This window comes from Oncorhynchus kisutch, linkage group LG22 (assembly GCF_002021735.2).
Source record: "Oncorhynchus kisutch isolate 150728-3 linkage group LG22, Okis_V2, whole genome shotgun sequence".
NCBI classification, from domain to species: domain Eukaryota; kingdom Metazoa; phylum Chordata; class Actinopteri; order Salmoniformes; family Salmonidae; genus Oncorhynchus; species Oncorhynchus kisutch.
In genome coordinates this window covers 52,265,464-52,286,656 of record NC_034195.2, presented here as the reverse complement: position 1 = coordinate 52,286,656, position 21,193 = coordinate 52,265,464, and the positions used below count along the sequence as shown (strand labels likewise).

General features: G+C 45.2%; 2 protein-coding genes across 2 annotated transcripts; both read right to left on the bottom strand.

Moving 5' to 3' along the window:
• Positions 1 to 462: 462 nt before the first annotated feature.
• Positions 463 to 13,154, bottom strand: LOC109886171 (UDP-glucuronosyltransferase 2C1). The gene is given in 4 exon segments (XM_031801566.1): positions 463 to 1,146; positions 1,374 to 2,081; positions 2,083 to 2,401; positions 13,051 to 13,154. Coding segments are annotated over 4 exon segments (1,686 nt in total). The 5' UTR covers positions 13,136 to 13,154; the 3' UTR covers positions 463 to 572.
• LOC109875977 (UDP-glucuronosyltransferase 2A1) lies at positions 7,923 to 13,371 on the bottom strand. The gene is made up of 3 exons (XM_031801575.1): positions 13,051 to 13,371; positions 8,834 to 9,868; positions 7,923 to 8,606 (listed from the first exon to the last, which is right to left on the bottom strand). The coding sequence occupies exons 2-3, from the start codon at positions 9,847 to 9,849 to the stop codon at positions 8,033 to 8,035; spliced, it is 1,590 nt and encodes a 529-aa protein (XP_031657435.1). The 5' UTR covers positions 9,850 to 9,868; positions 13,051 to 13,371; the 3' UTR covers positions 7,923 to 8,032.
• Positions 13,372 to 21,193: the final 7,822 nt, after the last annotated feature.

Below are 21,193 nucleotides of genomic sequence, written 5' to 3'. Positions count from 1 at the left end.
AAAAAAAGATCTGAGCAGCATCCAAAAAATGACAACACATACCCAGCAAGCTTTGCATGTTTCATATACACTCCGTCATGCGATCATGAAGAGAAAAAGAAGGTGAAGTATTTGATTTTTAAATAACGTTAACCACTTTAAAATGCCTGGAGAAATGACAACACTTAAAAGTTGCTCTGTAATAAACCAATCACAGAGATAGAGTTAACACCGTGCCGTCTTTCATCACAATAACTGTCCCATCCATATTTTTAGGTAAATATTCTTATTCATTCCTTTACGCTTGTGTGTATAAGGTCGTTGTTGTGAAATTGTTAGATTACTTGTTAGATATTACTGTTACTATTACAATCGTAAATGGACATGATAAAGTTATGATCTCTTCCTCCGTCTCCTGAGTATACTGCATAGATTATTTAAATCCATACCCATTTAAAAAAACTAATTTGAATGACAAAGATATCACATACCCTAAAACAATGTTTTATTGATCAAATGTAAATGTTATTGATAAATTGCTGATTGAGCAATGATAAGATAATATTTGAATATTCACATCTCAAAACACATTATCATTCACTTTTCACTTTGTTCCTGCAAAACACCTTACGCCAAACACATCTTACGACTGCCAGGCAAACCAGCGTTACAAGCAACACACACGCCAGCAAAGTCGCTATCACATCAACCGAGTGGTATACTATCCAGGACATCTTATAGGACTCTGTCCTCAGGTGACGAGCTCCTTTATGTCTCATAACAAACTCGATCCAGAACACTGCCTTGTCCAGTGGTTTAATGGGTTGGTCTCTGTGCAGTCTGGACAACCTCTGCATGTTCTCCCTGTAGGACGGTTCATGCAGCACAGCCTTCAAAGACTCCAGGAACACATTTCTGTCCATTGTGACGATATCCACCGTGTTAGCTGCCCCCCTCTCCTTCAACTTGGAGAGGTTGTCGGACTGGTCGAAGGCGAGAGGGAGGCCGACTACCGGGACGCCGTGGTAGATGGCCTCCTGGACACCGTTGGTTCCTCCATGGGCTACGAAGGCCCGGGTCTTGGGGTGTCCTAGAAGGTCGTTCTGGGGAAGCCAGTCCACCAGTAGGGTGTTGTTACCCAGGGTAGAGGGTCTCTGTCCAGTATACCTGAGAATCACAAGAGAACCACAGTGGATATACATGGAAATCTGACACTTTTGTTTTTAAGTCTAGGCCCAGATAAAGTCCTGGACTAAAAGCATGCTCAATGGAGAATAACATTTGAAATAGTTTTTAGTCCAGGACCAGGCCTTATTGTTTTTGGAAAACTGGCTACATTTTTACTCGTAATTTGTCCAATCAATTAATTAAAGGATCTATCCATCCATCCATACCTCCAGATGACCTTCTGAGGCAGCTGAGCGAAGGCGGCAGCGATTTCATCTGCGATATCTTCAGGAAGCTCTGCCACCAAAGTCCCCAGAGTCATCATGACAACCCCATTCTCGCTGGAACTCTGAACAAACTCCTCCAGGTCCTGTGGAAGAGGCTTGGAGGACTTACACTGGAACCCACCAATGTAGACCATATTGGGCATGGTGGGTTTCGGAAATTCAAAGACAAAATCGCTTCTCATGAGCCAGATATCTGCTTCCTGGAAGAATGCGTTGTAATCGACGTCAGGGCCAAAGTAACGCTGGACTATCGGTTTGTAGTTGGGTTCTGTGATAGATGTCATTGTGTAACTCCCGAGTATGTAAGCTAAGACGTTGGTGACTCTCTGGAGGAAGGTCATCTTGTCTGTCAACTCTGTGGCTGTGTATGGGACGTAAGAGAGAGGTGACGGGGCGATGACCAAATGAGCTTCACCTTGAATGGTCCATCTGACATTGTAAACCAGAGGAAGGTGGAGGACGCGGGCTAAGATCGTCCCTCCACCAATCCCAGGATCTGTCAGAACCAAATCAAACTTAGCATCCTGGAGAGACTGGATCAACTTTCTGTCTTCAAGGACACGAGTGATCATTTCAGCCATGTTCTTGTGGAACTCGAAAAAAGTATCCTTCATTGATGACTGAAGCTTGAGTTCGGTCCAAAAACTGCTCCCTTTGAATCTTCAGATGTTTACTTAATATAAATTCACCAAAGAAGTTTTCATCGAAGCCACCAGTGTTGGGGATGGTAATGGTGGTGTAGTGGGGGGAATTCTCCTTGATGTACCAGCTGTTTGACGCTCGCACCACTGTGATGTCATGGCCTTTGGAATGCAACTCTTCGATGATGACTCTCATGTTGACCCAGTGGCTTCCATCCATTGGGTAGATTAATATTTTACCGCCATGGACAATATTGGACAGGGTGAAGAGCAATACGACCAATGAGATAAGGGTTGGTTGATACATCCTTCTGTCCATGGTGAAACCTTAATTAGATACAAGGAAGTAGAACAATCAAACAATCAATCACAATAATTAACTTGCTGTCAGCTATAGTTTTTAGCACATTCTGTAACATCTGACAATTGTATAGGAATCAGAGAATTGAATTGTCTCTCTGGCCCTTTTTATAAAGTTGTGAAATGGGTTGGTATTCAACGAATCTACTAGGTAACCTAGCTAATGTATACTGTCATACCAATCCAATAGGGTCATATTCAGATGGACTCATAGTTGCACAAGATCATATCTGATACATCTGAATCAGACCTGGGTTCAAAAATGATTTGATATAATTTTCAAATAGCTGTGATTGAGTTTTGCTGTGACAATGGGACCAGTAGAAACGTACAAAAAGCACAAACCTGGCATTCCAGGCACTGGAATGATTTAAGTATTAAGCAAACGCTTAAATTATTTAAAAGATTTCAAATGGTGGTTGATCCCAGGTCTGATATGGGAGAGGTTTTATGGTTATGCATCTCATTGTTCAATGAGAATATTCTGACTGGTCGTCATTGTAAATAAGAATGTGTTCTTAACTGACTTGCCTAGTTACATTAAAAAAATAAAAGCCTTCTAGTCCCAGATCTATTTGTACAGTCTTGACAAGTCTGTTTGTTTGGTGTGACAATCACCATACAGTCTTAGGGGGAAAAAAAGGTGATATCTAGAACCTAAAAGGGTTCTTTGGCTGTTCCCAAAGAAGAACCCTTTGAAGAACCACTTTAGGTTGCAGGTAAAAACCCTTTTGGGTTCCATGTTGAACCCTTTTCCCCAGAGGTTCAGAAACCGTCTCAGAGAAGCTCATCTGCGTGCTCGTCATCCTCACCAGGGTCATGACCTGATGGCAGTTCGGTGTCGTAATCGACTTCAGTGGGCAAGTGCTCAACCTCAATGGACACTGGCACCCTGGAGAAGTGTGCTCTTAACGGATGAATCCCGGGTTCAACTGTATGGGCGAGCAGTTTGCTGATGTCAACATTGTGAACAGAGAGCCCCATGGTGAGGTGGGGTTATGGTATGGGCATGCATAAGCTACGGACAATGAACATAATTCCATTTTATCGATGGCAATTTTGAATGCACAGAGATACCTTGAAGAGATTGAGACTCATCGTCGCGCAATTCATCCTCCGCCATCATCTCATGTTTCAGCATGATAATGCACTGCCCCATGTCACAAGAATCTGTACACAATTCCTGGAAGCTGAAAATGGCCCAGTTCTTCCATGGCCGACATACTCACCAGACATAATGACTGGCTTTCTGATCCATGCCCCTAACTTTATTTTAAGGTACAGTATCTGTGACCAACATATGCATATCTGTATTCCCAGCCATGTGAAATCCATAGATTTATATTTCAATTGACTGATTTCCTTATATGAACTGTAACTCAGTAAAATCTTTTGAAATGCATGATGCGTTTCTATTTTTGTTTAGTGTGAAATTCCTATTGAAAATAAAGGAAGTGAAACTGTTAATTCAGTTTACTTTCAGAATGGAATCAACACCAATCCTGGTTACAGGACTGACCCCAATCCTGGTTACAGGACTGACCCCAATCCTGGTTACAGGACTGACCCCAATCCTGGTTACTGGACTGACCCCAATCCTGGTTACTGGACTGACCCCAATCCTGGTTACAGGACTGACCCCAATCCTGGTTACTGGACTGACCCCAATCCTGGTTACAGGACTGACCCCAATCCTGGTTACAGGACTGACCCCAATCCTGGTTACAGGACTGACCGCAATCCTGGTTACTGGACTGACCCCAATCCTGGTTACAGGACTGACCCCAATCCTGGTTACAGGACTGACCCCAATCCTGGTTACTGGACTGACCCCAATCCTGGTTACTGGACTGACCCAAATCTTAGTTACTGGACTGACCCCAATCCCGGTTACTGGACTGACCCTGGTTACTGGACTGACCCCAATCCTGGTTACTGGACTGACCCCAATCCTAGTTACTGGGCTGACCCCAATGCTGGTTACTGGACTGACCCCAATCCTGGTTACAGGAATGACCCCAATCCTGGTTACAGGAATGACCCCAATCCTGGTTACAGGACTGACCCCAATCCTGGTTACTGGACTGACCCCAATCCTGGTTACTGGACTGACCCTGGTTACTGGACTGACCCCAATCCTGGCTTCTGGACTGACTCCAATCATGGTTACTGGACTGACCCCAACCCTGGTTACTGAACTGACCCCGACCCTGGTTACTGGACAGACCCCAACCCTGGTTATATCTTACATTGTTACCCCAGGAAATATTAAGTCTTATTAAATACAGCCGGGGACAACTAATGGATATACCATCATATATCATCATTACGACCAGGAATACGACTTTTCCAAAGCGGATCCTTTGTTCAGACCATCACCCAGTGCAATGGATCTAATTCCAGAAGCCGATCCAAAACAACAGCGCCGCAGAAGGGGCAGACAAAGCAGCCTCCTGGTCAGACTCCGTAGATGTTCACATCGCCCACCGCTCCCGAGTATACTACTTGCCAACGTCCAGTCTCTTGACAAGAAGGTAGACAAAATTTGAGCAAGGGTTGCCTTCCAGAGAGACATCAGAGATTGTAATATTCTCTGTTTCACAGAAACATGGCACTCTTGGGACAGGTAGTCGGAATCGGTTCAGCCACCGGGCTTCTCCATGCATCGCGCCAACAGAGGTGAACACCTCTTGGGGAAGAGTGGATGCTGCATGATTAACGACTCATGGTGTAATCATAACATACAGGAACTCAAGTCCTTCTGCTCACCCAAACTAGAATTCCTTACAATCAAATGCCGGCCATTTTACCTACCAAGAGAATTCTCGTCAGTTATAGTCACAGCTGTTTACATTCCCCCTCAAGCAGACAAGACGGCCCTAAAGGAACTTCACTGGACTTTATGTAAACAGGAAATCATATATCCTGAGGGTGCATTTATTGTAGCTGAGGATTTTAACAAAGCAAATTTGAGAACAAGGCTTCCTAAATTCCATCATCATATTGACTACACTAATACACTGGATCACTGCTACTATAACTTCCATGATGCATATAAAGCCCTCCCCCGCCCTCCCTTCGACAAATCCGACCACGACGCCATCTTGCCCCTACTGTTTTATAGGCATAAACTCAAACAGGATGTACCAGTGACGAGAACCAGTCAACACTGGTCTGACCAATCGGAAGCCAAGCTTCAAGATTGTTTAGATCATGTTGGAATATGTTCTGGTCAGCCTCAGAGAACAACATCGACCTATACGCTGACTCGTGAGTGAGTTCATAAAGAGGTGCATTGGAGATGTACCGACTGTGACTATTAAAACCTACTCTAACTAGAAACCGTGGATGGATGGCGGCATTTGCGAAAAACTGAAAGTGCGAACCACCGCATTTAACAACGGAAATAGGTCTGGGAATATGGCTGAATATAAACTGTTTAGTTATTCCCTCCGCAAGGCAATCAAACAAGAGAAATGCCAGTACAGGGACAAGGTGGAGTCGCAATTCAATGGCTCAGGCACGAGATGTATATGGCAGGGTCTACAGGAAATCACAGACTACAAAAAGAAAACCCAACGACGTCACGGACACCGACGTCACACTTCCAGACAAACGAAATACCTTCTTTGCCCACTTTGAGGATAATACAGTGCCAACATCGCAGTCCGCTAACAAGGACTGCGCACCCCCCCCCCCTCCTTCTCTGTGGACGACATGAGTAAAACATTTAAATGAGTTAACCCTCGCAAGGTTGCTTGCCCAGACGTCATCCCTAGCCTGCTAACAAGGACTGGGCAACTCCTCTCCTTCTCCGTGGCCTACGTGAGTAAAACAGTTAAACGTGTTAACCCTCGCAAGGCTACTGGCCCAGACGGCATCCCTAGCCGTGTCCTCAGAGCATGTGCAGACCAGCTGGCTGGTGTGTTTACGGACATATTCAATTGCTCCCTATCCCAGTCTACTGTCCCCACATGCTTCAAGATGGCCACCATTGTTCCTGTACCCAAGAAGGCAAAGATAACTGAACTAAATGACTACCGCCCCGTAGCCCTCACTTCTGTCATCGTGAAGTGCTTTTAGAGTAGTCAAGGATCATATCACCACCTTACCGGCCACCCTAGACCCGCTTCAGTTTGCATACCGCCCCAACAGGTCCACAGAGGACGCAAGGACACTCAACACTGGGGGCGTGCCCAGCCCCCTCCTGTATTCCCTGTTCACCCACGACTGCGTGGCCATGCACGCCTCCAACACAAATCATCAAGTTTGCAGATGACACAACAGTAGTGGGCTTGATTATCAACAACGACGAGACAGCCTACAGGGAGGAAGCAAGGGCACACGAGTGTGGTGTCAGGAAAACAACCTCTCACTTAACGTCAACAAAACAAAGGAGATGATCATGGACTTCAGGAAACAGCAGAGGGAGCACCCCCCTATCCACATCAAAGGGACAGCAAGTGGAAAGTTTTAAGTTCCTCTGCATACACATCACAGACAAAGTGAAATGGTCCATCCACAAAGACAGTGTGGTGAAGAAGGCACAACAGCGCCTCTTCAACCTCTGGAGGCTAAAAAAATCTCTGACAAACTTTTACAGATGCATAATCGAGAGCATCCTGTCAGGCTGTATCTCAGCCTGATTCGGTAACCCTAAACCGCAAGGCTCTCCTACCTGCCCTCCATGACACCTACAGCACCCGATGTCACAGGAAGGCCTAAAAGATCATCAAGGACAACAACGACCCGAGCCACTGCCTGTTCACACCGCTCCAATCCAGAAGGCGAGGTCAGTACAGCTGCGTCAAAGCTGGGACCGAGAAGAACAGCCTCTATCTCAAGGCCATCAAACTGCTAAACAGCCATCATTAACTCAGACAGGCTGCTGCCTACACTGAGACCCAATCACTGGCCACATTAACATATGGATGACTAGTCACTTTATACATTGCCACTTTAAATAAGGCCACTTTAATGTTGTTTAAATATCTTACATTACTCATATATGTATATACTGTATTTTATACCATCTATTGCACCTTGCCTATGCCGCTCGGTCCTCGCTCATCCATATATTTATATGTACATATTCTCATTCAACCCTTTTAGATGTCTGTATTAGGTAGTTGTTGGGGAGTTGTTGTTAGATTACTTGTTAGATAATTACTACAGTCGGAACTAGAAGCACAAGCATTTCGCTACACTCGCATTAGCATCTGCTAACCATGTGTATGTGACCAACATTTTTTTTGATTTATAGTATTACTGATTCTACAATGTTGGGTAAAAAATACATGGATTGTCCATTACCTCTGCAGCAGCCATTTAATTACAATGATCCTGATCCTATTTACTGGTGACAGAATTTCGGGCCAATCGTAAATGGACATGATAAAGTCATGATCTCTTCCCCCATCTCCTGAGTATACTGCATTGATTATTTAAATCCATACCCATTAAAAAAATTATTTGAATGACAAAGATATCACATACCTGAAAACAATGTTTTATTGATCAAATGTAAATGTTATTGATAAATTGCTGATTGAGCAATGATAAGATAATATTTGAATATTCACATCTCAAAACACATTATCATTCACTTTTCACTTTGTTCCTGCAAAACACCTTACGCCAAACACATCTTAAGACTGCCAGGCAAACCAGCGTTACAAGCAACACACACGCCAGCAAAGTCGCTATCACATCAACCGAGTGGTATACTATCCAGGACATCTTATAGGACTCTGTCCTCAGGTGACGAGCTCCTTTATGTCTCATAACAAACTCGATCCAGAACACTGCCTTGTCCAGTGGTTTAATGGGTTGATCTCTGTGCAGTCTGGACAACCTCTGCATGTTCTCCCTGTAGGACGGTTCATGCAGCACAGCCTTCAAAGACTCCAGGAACACATTTCTGTCCATTGTGATGATATCCACCTTGTTAGCTGCCCCCCTCTCCTTCAATTTGGAGAGGTTGTCGGACTGGTCGAAGGCGAGAGGGAGGCCGACTACGGGGACACCGTGGTAGATGGCCTCCTGGACACCGTTGGATCCTCCATGGGCTACGAAGACCCGGGTCTTGGGGTGTCCTAGGAGATCGTTCTGGGGAAGCCAGTCCACCAGTAGGGTGTTGTTACCCAGGGTAGAGGGTCTCTGTCCAGTATACCTGAGAATCACAAGAGAACCACAGTGGATATACATGGAAATCTGACACTTTTGTTTTTAAGTCTAGGCCCAGATAAAGTCCTGGACTAAAAGCATGCTCAATGGAGAATAACATTTGAAATCGTTTTTTAGTCCAGGACCAGGCCTTATTGTTTTTGGAAAACTGGCTCCATTTTACTCATAATTTGTCCAATTAATTAATTAAAGGATTTATCCATCCATCCATACCTCCAGATGACCTTCTGAGGCAGCTGAGCGAAGGCGGCAGCGATTTCATCTGCGATATCTTCAGGAAGCTCTGCCACCAAAGTCCCCAGAGTCATCATGACAACCCCATGCTCGCTGGAACTCTGAACAAACTCCTCCAGGTTCTGTGGAAGAGGCTTGGAGGGCTTACACTGGAACCCACCAATGTAGACCATATTCGGCATGGTGGGTTTCGGAAATTCAAAGACAAAATCGCTTCTCATGAGCCAGATATCTGCTTCCTGGAAGAATGCGTTGTAATCGACGTCAGGGCCAAAGTAACGCTGGACTATCGGTTTGTAGTTGGGTTCTGTGATAGATGTCATTGTGTAACTCCCGAGTATGTAAGCTAAGACGTTGGTGACTCTCTGGAGGAAGGTCATCTTGTCTGTCAACTCTGTGGGTGTGTATGGGACGTAAGAGAGAGGCGACGGGGCGATGACCAAATGAGCTTCACCTTGAATGGTCCATCTGACATTGTAAACCAGAGGAAGGTGGAGGACGCGGGCTAAGATCGTCCCTCCACCAATCCCAGGATCTGTCAGAACCAAATCAAACTTAGCATCCTGGAGAGATTGGATCAAATTTCTGTCTTCAAGGACACGAGTGATCATTTCAGCCATGTTCTTGTGGAACTCGAAAAAAGTATCCTTCATTGATGACTGAAGCTTGAGTTCGGTCCAAAAACTTTTCCCCTGCTCCCTTTGAATCTTCAGATGTTTACTTAATATAAATTCACCAAAGAAGTTTTCATCGAAGCCACCAGTGTTGGGGATGGTAATGGTGGTGTAGTGGGGGGAATTCTCCTTGATGTACCAGCTATTTGATGCTCGCACCACTGTGATGTCATGGCCTTTGGAATGCAACTCTTCGATGATGACTCTCATGTTGACCCAGCTGCTTCCATCCATTGGGTAGATTAATATTTTACCCCCATAGACAATATTGGACAGGGTGAAGAGCAATACGACCAATGAGATAAGGGTTGGTTGATACATCCTTCCGTCCAAGTGAAACCTTAATTAGATACAAGGAAGTAGATGTCAAACAATCAATCACAATAATTAACTAGCAGTCAGCTATAGTTCTTAGCACATTCTGTAACATCTGACAATTGTATAGAAATCAGAGAATTGAATTGTCTCTCTGGCCCTTTTTATAAAGTTGCGATATGGGTTGGTATTCAACAAATCTACTAGGTAACCTAGCTAATGTATACTGTCATACCAATCCAATAGGGTCATATTCAGATGGACTCATAGTTGCACAAGATCATATCTGATACATCTGAATCAGACCTGGGTTCAAAAACGATTTGATGTCATATTCAAATAGTTGAGCTGTGATTGAGTTTTGCTGTGAAAATGGGACCAGTAGAAAAGTACAAAAAGCACAAACTTGGCATTCCAGGTGTAACAGTATACATTTAGTCCGTCCCCTCGCCCCTACCCGGGCTCGAACCAGGGACCCTCTGCACACATCAACAACTGTCACCCACAAAGCATTGTTACCCATCGCTCCAAAAAAACAGCGGCCCTTGCAGAGCAAGGGGAACTACTACTTCAAGGTCTCAGAGCAAGTGACGTCACCGATTGAAACACTATTTAGCGCTGCTAACTAGCTAGCCATTGATTGAAACACTATTTAGCGCCGCTAACTAACTAGCCATTGATTGAAACACTATTTAGCGCCGCTAACTAGCTAGCCATTTCACATCCGTTACACAGGCACTCCAAAAGCAAACGCTTCAATTATTTAAACAATTTCAAATGGTGGTTGAACCCAGGTCTGATCTGGGAGAGGGTTTATGGTTATGCAACCTCATTGTTCAATCAGAATATTCTGACTGCTGCAGATCACATTAGGAAGCATAGAATGGGTTGTGGATGGGAGGAGCAGCTAGCTGTGTTGCTAACATGCTATGTTGTCATGTGTTGCTAACATGCTATGTTGTCATGTGTTGCTGCCATGCTGTGTTGTTGTCTTAGGTCTCTCTTTATGTAGTGTTGTGGTGTCTCTCTTGATGTGTTATGTCCTATATCATTAATCCCAGCCTCCATCCCCACAGGAGGCCTTTTGCCTTCTGGTAGGTCGCCATTGTAAATAAGAATGTGTTCTTAACTGACTTGCCTAGTTACATAAAAAAATAAAAGCCTTCTAGTCCCAGATGTATTTGTACAGTCTTGACAAGTCTGTTTGTTTGGTGTGACAATCACCATACAGTCTTAGGGGGAAAAAAAGGTGATATCTAGAACCTAAAAGGGTTCTTTGGCTGTTCCGATAGAAGAACCCTTTGAAGAACCACTTTAGGTTCCAGGTAAAAACCTTTTTGGGTTCCATGTAGAACCCTTTCCACAGAGGGTCCAAAAAGGGTTCTCCTATGAGGGCACCCGAAGAGCCCTATTGGAACCCTTTTTCTAAGTGTAGGAGTTGGCAAGGCAACACAAACAGACCTGGAACCAGGCTGAGAAGTAGCATCCATGGATAAACTCATATTGCATCCTTAGAAATCCAGAACCGGTTTTGTGCAAACGTTCCACTTCTTGTGCTCCTTGTCATTGTTTGGCATGACAAGGAGTGGTATCTTAGCACAAAGAGACTAGATTTCTCCAGGTTACACAGATCACATATCATTTTTCCAATTTGCTTTCCATCTTTGCATAATGAATTGCCTTTATAATGCAAATGGAATGCCCCCCCCCCTCTACACACACATAATAAGTACTTAAACAAGTCACATAATAAATTGCATGGACTCACTCTGTGTGCAATAATAGTGTTTAACATGATTTGTGAATGACCACCTCATCTCTGTACCACACACACACAATTATCTGTAAAGTCCTGTAGTCGGGCAGTGAATTTCAAACACAGATTCAACAACAAAGACCAGGGAGGTTTTCCAATGTCTCATAAAGAAGGGCCCCTATTGGTAGATGGGTAATAACTTAATATAACTTAAAAAAACGATATTTTTTTAAAAAGCTGTCATTGAATATCACTTTGAGCATGGTGAAGTTATTAATTACATTTTGGATGGTGTATCAATACACCGTGTCACTACAAAGATACAGGCGCCCTTCCTAACTCAGTTGCCGGAGAGGAAGGAAACCACTCAGGGATTTCAACATGAGGCCAATGGTGACCATAAACCAGTTACAGTTTAATGGCTGTGATAGGATAGAAAACTGAGGATGGGAAACTGAGGATGGATCAACAACATTGTAGTTACTCCACAATACAACCTAAATGACAGAATGAAAAGAAGGACGCCTGTATAGAATAAACACATTCTTAAACATGCATCCTGTTTGCAACAAGGCACTAAAGTAAAACCACAAAAAATGTAGCAAAGAAATTAACTTTATGTCCTGAATACAAAGCGTTATGTTTGGGGCAAATCCAACACAACACATCACTGAGTACCACTCTTCATAATTTCAAGCATGGTGGTGGCTGCATCATGTTATGGGTATGCTTGTCATCGGCAAGAACTAGGGAGTTTTTAAGGATAAAAAGAAACGTAAAAGAACTAAGCACAGGCAGAATCCTAAAGGAAAACCTGGTTCAGTCAGCTTTCCAACAGACATTGGGAGACAAATTCCCCTTTCAGCAGGACAATAACCTAAAACACTAGACCAAATCTAAACTGCATTGCTTACCAAGAAACCAATGAATGTTCCTGGGTGGCCGAGATACAGTTTTGACTTAAATCTGCTTGAAAATCTATGGTAAAACCTGAAAATGGTAATCTAGCAATGATCAACAAGAAATTTGACAGAGCTTGAAGAATTAAGAAAATAGATCATGGGCAAGTTTTGCACCATCCAGGCTTGGAAAGCTCTTAGAGGTGTACCCAGAAAGACTCACAGCTGTAATCGCTGCAAAAGGTGCTTCTACAAAGTATTGACTCAGGGGTGTGAATACTTATGTAAATAAGTTATTTCTGTATTTCACTTTCAATAAATGTGCAAACATTTCAAAACACATGTTCAGGCTGTAACACAGCAAAATGTGGAATAAGTCAAGGGGTATGAATACTTTCTGAAGGCACTGTAACTTACTAACTAACCACTAACTAACTACCAACAAACTATCTGAACGAATTAAACTAAATGTTTAAGTAACCATTGTTAACGTAAAAAATAAAGCCTTTATAAACCCTTAATGTACAGTGTTCTCACTGATAGATTACCTACCAAAACCAGCCAAGTCCACAAGCAGCTCTAAAATCCAATTCAGTGTTAGTTTGTCCAACTGCCCAGACAACGACTTCAAATTCATTCACATCTCACTGAAAGGCAGTCCAGTAGGGTTGTGTCCTCTGATTGTTGGTATCAGACATGTGACATAAAGGTAAGTTAGGTTCCTCCTCACTACTACAACAGTGCCTTGTTAAACGCAAAATGACTTGGGGAGTCTTGAGGTTACACAATCTCTGTGTGACCAGTGGCAAATCGCACCATATTCCCTACCAAGTGGACTGTTTTTAACCATCGTCTAATACATTAAGTGTGTGTAACACTGCATTCCAGAATTTGTTTGAACTTTAGATATGGTTTGTGTCCCAAATTGTACCCTTTTCCCTATATAGTGCACTACTTCTGACCAAGGCTCTGGTTAAAAGCTGTACACTATCTATATAGGGGAAAGGGTGCCATTTGGAACATAAACCATGTTCAAAGTTCAAACAAAGTTCTGCAACCATTTTTTTTTTGTGTGTTTTTTTGTTGTTGCATGAGACTCACATGCGCAAGTGAAAATGTTCAGTCCCACAATTTGCAACAAGCATGCATATATGCATATCGGCAGGGTAGCCTAGTGGTTAGAGCATTGGACTAGTAACCGAAAGGTTGCAAGTTCAAATCCCCGAGCTGACAAGGTACGAATCTGTCGTTATGCCCCTGAACAGGCAGTTAACCCACTGGTTCCTAGACCAGTTAACCCACTGTTCCTAGACCAGTTAACCCACTGTTCCTAGACCAGTTAACCCACTGTTCCTAGACCAGTTAACCCACTGTTCCTAGACCAGTTAACCCACTGTTCCTAGACCAGTTAACCCACTGTTCCTAGACCAGTTAACCCACTGTTCCTAGACCAGTTAACCCACTGTTCCTAGACCAGTTAACCCACTGTTCCTAGACCAGTTAACCCACTGTTCCTAGACCAGTTAACCCACTGTTCCTAGACCAGTTAACCCACTGTTCCTAGACCAGTTAACCCACTGTTCCTAGACCAGTTAACCCACTGTTCCTAGACCAGTTAACCCACTGTTCCTAGACCAGTAACCCACTGTTCCTAGACCAGTTAACCCACTGTTCCTAGACCAGTTAACCCACTGTTCCTAGACCAGTTAACCCACTGTTCCTAGACCAGTTAACCCACTGTTCCTAGACCAGTTAACCCACTGTTCCTAGACCAGTTAACCCACTGTTCCTAGACCAGTTAACCCACTGTTCCTAGACCAGTTAACCCACTGTTCCTAGACCAGTTAACCCACTGTTCCTAGACCAGTTAACCCACTGTTCCTAGACCAGTTAACCCACTGTTCCTAGACCAGTTAACCCACTGTTCCTAGACCAGTTAACCCACCCCACTGTTCCTAGACCAGTTAACCCACTGTTCCTAGACCAGTTAACCCACTGTTCCTAGACCAGTTAACCCACTGTTCCTAGACCAGTTAACCCACTGTTCCTAGAGCCAGTTAACCCACTGTTCCTAGACCAGTTAACCCACTGTTCCTAGACCAGTTAACCCACTGTTCCTAGACCAGTTAACCCCACTGTTCCTAGACCAGTTAACCCACTGTTCCTAGACCAGTTAACCCACTGTTCCTAGACCAGTTAACCCACTGTTCCTAGACCAGTTAACCCACTGTTCCTAGACCAGTTAACCCACTGTTCCTAGACCAGTTAACCCACTGTTCCTAGACCAGTTAACCCCACTGTTCCTAGACCAGTTAACCCACTGTTCCTAGACCAGTTAACCCTGTCCTCGTCCATTAAACCCACTGTTCCTAGACCAGTTAACCCACTGTTCCTAGACCAGTTAACCCACTGTTCCTAGACCAGTTAACCCACTGTTCCTAGTACCAGTTAACCCACTGTTCCTAGACCAGTTAACCCACTGTTCCTAGACCAGTTAACCCACTGTTCCTAGACCAGTTAACCCACTGTTCCTAGACCAGTTAACCCACTGTTCCTAGACCAGTTAACCCACTGTTCCTAGACCAGTTAACCCACTGTTCCTAGACCAGTTAACCCACTGTTCCTAGACCAGTTAACCCACTGTTCCTAGACCAGTTAACCCACTGTTCCTAGACCAGTTAACCCACTGTTCCTAGACCAGTTAACCCACTGTTCCTAGACCAGTTAACCCACTGTTCCTAGACCAGTTAACCCACTGTTCCTAGACCAGTTAACCCACTGTTCCTAGACCAGTAACCCACTGTTCCTAGACCAGTTAACCCACTGTTCCTAGACCAGTTAACCCACTGTTCCTAGACCAGTTAACCCACTGTTCCTAGACCAGTTAACCCACTGTTCCTAGACCAGTTAACCCACTGTTCCTAGACCAGTTAACCCACTGTTCCTAGACCAGTTAACCCACTGTTCCTAGACCAGTTAACCCACTGTTCCTAGACCAGTTAACCCACTGTTCCTAGACCAGTTAACCCACTGTTCCTAGACCAGTTAACCCACTGTTCCTAGACCAGTTAACCCACTGTTCCTAGACCAGTTAACCCACTGTTCCTAGGCCAGTTAACCCACTGTTCCTAGACCAGTTAACCCACTGTTCCTAGACCAGTTAACCCACTGTTCCTAGACCAGTTAACCCACTGTTCCTAGACCAGTTAACCCACTGTTCCTAGACCAGTTAACCCACTGTTCCTAGACCAGTTAACCACTGTTCCTAGACCAGTTAACCCACTGTTCCTAGACCAGTTAACCCACTGTTCCTAGACCAGTTAACCCACTGTTCCTAGACCAGTTAACCCACTGTTCCTAGACCAGTTAACCCACTGTTCCTAGACCAGTTAACCCACTGTTCCTAGACCAGTTAACCCACTGTTCCTAGACCAGTTAACCCACTGTTCCTAGACAGTTAACCCAGTTAACCCACTGTTCCTAGACCAGTTAACCCACTGTTCCTAGACCAGTTAACCCACTGTTCCTAGACCAGTTAACCCACTGTTCCTAGACCAGTTAACCCACTGTTCCTAGACCCAGTTAACCCACTGTTCCTAGACCAGTTAACCCACTGTTCCTAGACCAGTTAACCCACTGTTCCTAGACCAGTTAACCCACTGTTCCTAGACCAGTTAACCCACTGTTCCTAGACCAGTTTAACCCACTGTTCCTAGACCAGTTAACCCACTGTTCCTAGACCAGTTAACCCACTGTTCCTAGACCAGTTAACCCACTGTTCCTAGGCCAGTTAACCCACTGTTCCTAGGCCAGTTAACCCACTGTTCCTAGACCAGTTAACCCACTGTTCCTAGACCAGTTAACCCACTGTTCCTAGACCAGTTAACCCACTGTTCCTAGACCAGTTAACCCACTGTTCCTAGACCAGTTAACCCACTGTTCCTAGACCAGTTAACCCACTGTTCCTAGGCCAGTTAACCCACTGTTCCTAGACCAGTTAACCCACTGTTCCTAGGCCAGTTAACCCACTGTTCCTAGACCAGTTAACCCACTGTTCCTAGACCAGTTAACCCACTGTTCCTAGACCAGTTAACCCACTGTTCCTAGACCAGTTAACCCACTGTTCCTAGGCCAGTTAACCCACTGTTCCTAGACCAGTTAACCCACTGTTCCTAGACCAGTTAACCCACTGTTCCTAGGCCAGTTAACCCACTGTTCCTAGACCAGTTAACCCACTGTTCCTAGACCAGTTAACCCACTGTTCCTAGACCAGTTAACCCACTGTTCCTAGACCAGTTAACCCACTGTTCCTAGACCAGTTAACCCACTGTTCCTAGGCCAGTTAACCCACTGTTCCTAGACCAGTTAACCCACTGTTCCTAGGCCAGTTAACCCACTGTTCCTAGACCAGTTAACCCACTGTTCCTAGACCAGTTAACCCACTGTTCCTAGACCAGTTAACCCACTGTTCCTAGACCAGTTAACCCACTGTTCCTAGGACCAGTTAACCCACTGTTCCTAGACCAGTTAACCCACTGTTCCTAGACCAGTTAACCCACTGTTCCTAGACCAGTTAACCCACTGTTCCTAGACCAGTTAACCCACTGTTCCTAGGCCAGTTAACCCACTGTTCCTAGACCAGTTAACCCACTGTTCCTAGACCAGTTAACCCACTGTTCCTAGACCAGTTAACCCACTGTTCCTAGACCAGTTAACCCACTGATCCTAGGCCAGTTAACCCACTGTTCCTAGACCAGTTAACCCACTGTTCCTAGGCCAGTTAACCCACTGTTCCTAGACCAGTTAACCCACTGTTCCTAGACCAGTTAACCCACTGTTCCTAGACCAGTTAACCCACTGTTCCTAGACCAGTTAACCCACTGTTCCTAGACCAGTTAACCCACTGTTCCTAGACAGTTAACCCACTGTTCCTAGACCAGTTAACCCACTGTTCCTAGACCAGTTAACCCACTGTTCCTAGACCAGTTAACCCACTGTTCCTAGACCAGTTAACCCACTGTTCCTAGACCAGTTAACCCACTGTTCCTAGACCAGTTAACCCACTGTTCCTAGACCAGTTAACCCACTGTTCCTAAACCAGTTAACCCACTGTTCCTAGACCAGTTAACCCACTGTTCCTAGACCAGTTAACCCACTGTTCCCAGACCAGTTAACCCACTGTTCCTAGACCAGTTAACCCACTGTTCCTAGACCAGTTAACCCACTGTTCCCAGACCAGTTAACCCACTGTTCCTAGACCAGTTAACCCACTGTTCCCAGACCAGTTAACCCACTGTTCCTAGACCAGTTAACCCACTGTTCCTAGACCAGTTAACCCACTGTTCCTAGACCAGTTAACCCACTGTTCCTAGGCCGTCATTGAAAATAAGAATTTGTTCTTAACTGACTTGCCTGGTTAAATAAAATAAAAAATCAGTTCCATACATTAAGAAATGTCTCTCTTCGCCATTGGTAGCAATTGTAAGGTGGCAGATAGCCAAGCGGTTAGAGAGGAACGCCAGCAACTGGAAACTTGCCAGTTCGAATCCAGGATCAGATGAGAAAAAAAACAAAAAAACATTTGGGCTGACCTTGTGTTGCAATTGACCAATAAAATAATCTTAATCTGTTAGATAACATAGCCAAGGGGCATTGCACGCACCATGTTAAACACATAGTTGAACTGGGTTGAAACACAAGAGTAGTAGAGGAAAGGTGAGTGACATGACTGTGCTATGCCTTGTATTACCATGTGACGGTCTCAATGAGGCCGTAGAGAGGGTACAGAATGCAGTGCACACACTTTGCATTACTGTATACTTCATTGCAAATAGTGTAAGACAAGGATTGTGAAGGCGATACAAATAAAAAGTCAGAATAGTTGACCATTATTTAATAGTGAAAAGAGGGGCATTGTTAATAGTGAGTGACGCCTTTAAAACAATAATACAGTACGTAAACTCTCAAATTCTCTCTCTTTCTCTGATTAGCTATGAATCATTTTACTGTGTCTCATTCTCAATATTCACCCACAGAGGATAAATTGATAGAAGAGATCTCTGAAGTCTACGTGAAAATGGTTAAAAAGCAACAAAATTGAAGTTTTGGAATGGCCTAGTCAATGTCCAGACCCCCTTAATAATGGCGCCGAATGGAATGGCTGCCGTTTTACAGGCTCCAAACCAACTGTGCTATTTTGTTTGTTTTTACGCATTGTTTGTAACTTATTTTGTACACAATGTTGCTGCTACCGTCTCTTATGACCGAAAAGAGCTTCTGGACATCAGAACAGAGATTACTCACCTCAAACTAGACATTTCTTTAATGAGTCCGATGCAAAGGATATACTGCTTCTCCGAGACCGTCATCCGCCTGAAGAAAATACAGAAATACAGTGGGGCGTAGATCGGGGTGCCTTGTGAAAATTTGTCGGCAAGTGGGTAACCCGCCTCTACCACCCCTTCTATTAGCCAACGTGCAATCACTGGAAAATAAACTGCATGATCTCCGTTCGAGATTATCCTACCAACAGGACATTGAAAAATGTAGGATCTTATGTTTCACCGAGACACGGATAATATAGAGCTGGCTTGGTTTTCTGTGCATCGGCAGGACAGAACAGCTACGTCTGGTGAGACGAGCACTGGGGTTATGTGTCTATTTGTCAATAAAAGCTGGTGAGCGATGTCTAATATTAAAGAAGTCTTGAGGTATTGCTGTAAACCACACTATCTACCAAGAGACTCCATCCACTACCGACATACACAAATTACCTCGACTAACCTGTATACCCGTACCGGTACCCTCTGTATATAACCTTGATATTATTTTTACTTTAGTTAATTTAGTATATATTTTCTTAACAATGCAGTTTTAAGAAAATAGAGTTAAGGGATTATAAGTAAGCATTTCATGGTAAGGTCTACACCGGATTTTGATTTGATCCCAAGTTGTGGCAGGACTTGAAAACCCACAAATGTCGCTGAGTTACACCAGTTCTGCATGGAAGAATGGACCAAAATTCCTCCACAGCGACGTGAGACTGATCAACATACACCCCCTCCCGACCGTGGCCCCCAATTCACATGACTATGGAGGGACTTAATGGAGAAGCTCAGCCTCACTTCTGGGTACCAGCCTCAGTCCAACGGGCAGGTGGAGAGGATGAACCAGGAGCTGGGGAGGTTCCTGAGGAGTCACTGTCAGGACCTGCAGAGTGAGTGGGCACGATTCCTACCATGGGCAGAGTACGCCCAGAACTTGCTGTGTCACTCTTCTACTGGATTAACACCCTTCCAGCGTGCTCTGGGTTTTCAGCCAGCCCTGGCCCCGTGGACTCCGGGCCAGACCGACAAGCCTGCGGTTGATGAGTGGTTCTGGCACGCAGAAGAAGTGTGGAGCGACGCTCATGAGAGACTCCAGCGCACCGCCCATCGTCAAAAGGAACAGGCAGATCGCCACGCAGTATTCCACCCGGGGGATTGCGTCTTGCTCTTTTCCAGCAACCTCCCACTCCGCCTGTCCTGCAAGAATCTCAGCCCCCTGTTTGTGGGGCCGTTCAAGGTTCTCCAGAGGGTCAACGAGGTGATATAGGTTACAGTTGTCCAGTCACTATCGTATCTCAACCTCATTTCATGTCTCCCTTCTCAGACAGGTGGTTCCTGGTCCCCTAGCTGATGCTGTCCCGCACGACACCCCACAAACCCCCCTGGACGTCGAGGGGAGTCTGGCTTTTGCTGTCAGATCTCTACTGGACTCCGGGCTTCTTGGGGGTCGGCTCCAGTATCTGGTGGACTGGGAGGGGTATGGCCCAGAGGAACAGTGCTGGGTTCCGGTGGAGGACATTCTGTTAGTTTTTTGTTGTTGAATTTGACCCCTTTTTCTCCCCAATTTTGTGGTATCAAATTGTTTTTAGTAGCTACTATCTTGTCTCATCGCTACAACTCCCGTATGGGCTCGGGAGAGACGAAGGTTGAAAGTCATGCGTCCTCCGATACACAACCCAACCAAGCCGCACTGCTTCTTAACACAGTGCGCAACCAACCTGGAAGCAAGCCGCACCAATGTGTCGGAGGAAACACCGTGCACCTGGCAACCTTGGTTAGCGTGCACTGTGCCCGGCCCGCCACAGGAGTCGCTGGTGCGCGATGAGGCAAGGACATCCCTACCGGCCAAGCCCTCCCTAACCCAGACGACGCTAGGCCAATTGTGCGTCGCCCCACGGACCTCCCGGTCGCGGCCGGTTACGACAGAGCCTGGGCGCGAACCCAGAGTCTCTGATGGCACAGCTGGCGCTGCAGTACAGCGCCCTTAACCACTGTACCACCTGGATTCCAGGACATTCTGGATTCCAACATCATCTGTGATTTCCACCTTCGCCTCCCGGACCGACCCGCTCCTTGTCCTCAGGGTCACCTCCCTGGTCGGCGTCGTCCTGCAGCAGGAACCGTGCGTCCGTGAGGGGGGACGGGCGTGCCTACTGTCATGCCTCCCCTCTGGCGCACGACGTCGCCGGTCCTGGGATTCATCATTACACATACCTGGCATCCTTCCTTACTCTCACCTGCAGATCATCATGATTCACACCTGGACTCCATTACCTTCATCATTACTGGGGACCCAAGCGGGTGAACTATTTAGTTTTCTCCCTATCAGAGATGATTGGGAAACATTTGCATCTATCCCAAATGACATC

Bases quoted from the DNA above. Each gene is read 5' to 3' on its own strand.
- LOC109875977 (XM_031801575.1), bottom strand. From the start codon at position 9,849: ATGTATCAACCAACCCTTATCTCATTGGTCGTATTGCTCTTCACCCTG. The intron at 8,607-8,833 runs GTATGGATGGAT...TGTGATTCTCAG, and splicing joins CCTCAGAAGGTCATCTGGAG to GTATACTGGACAGAGACCCT.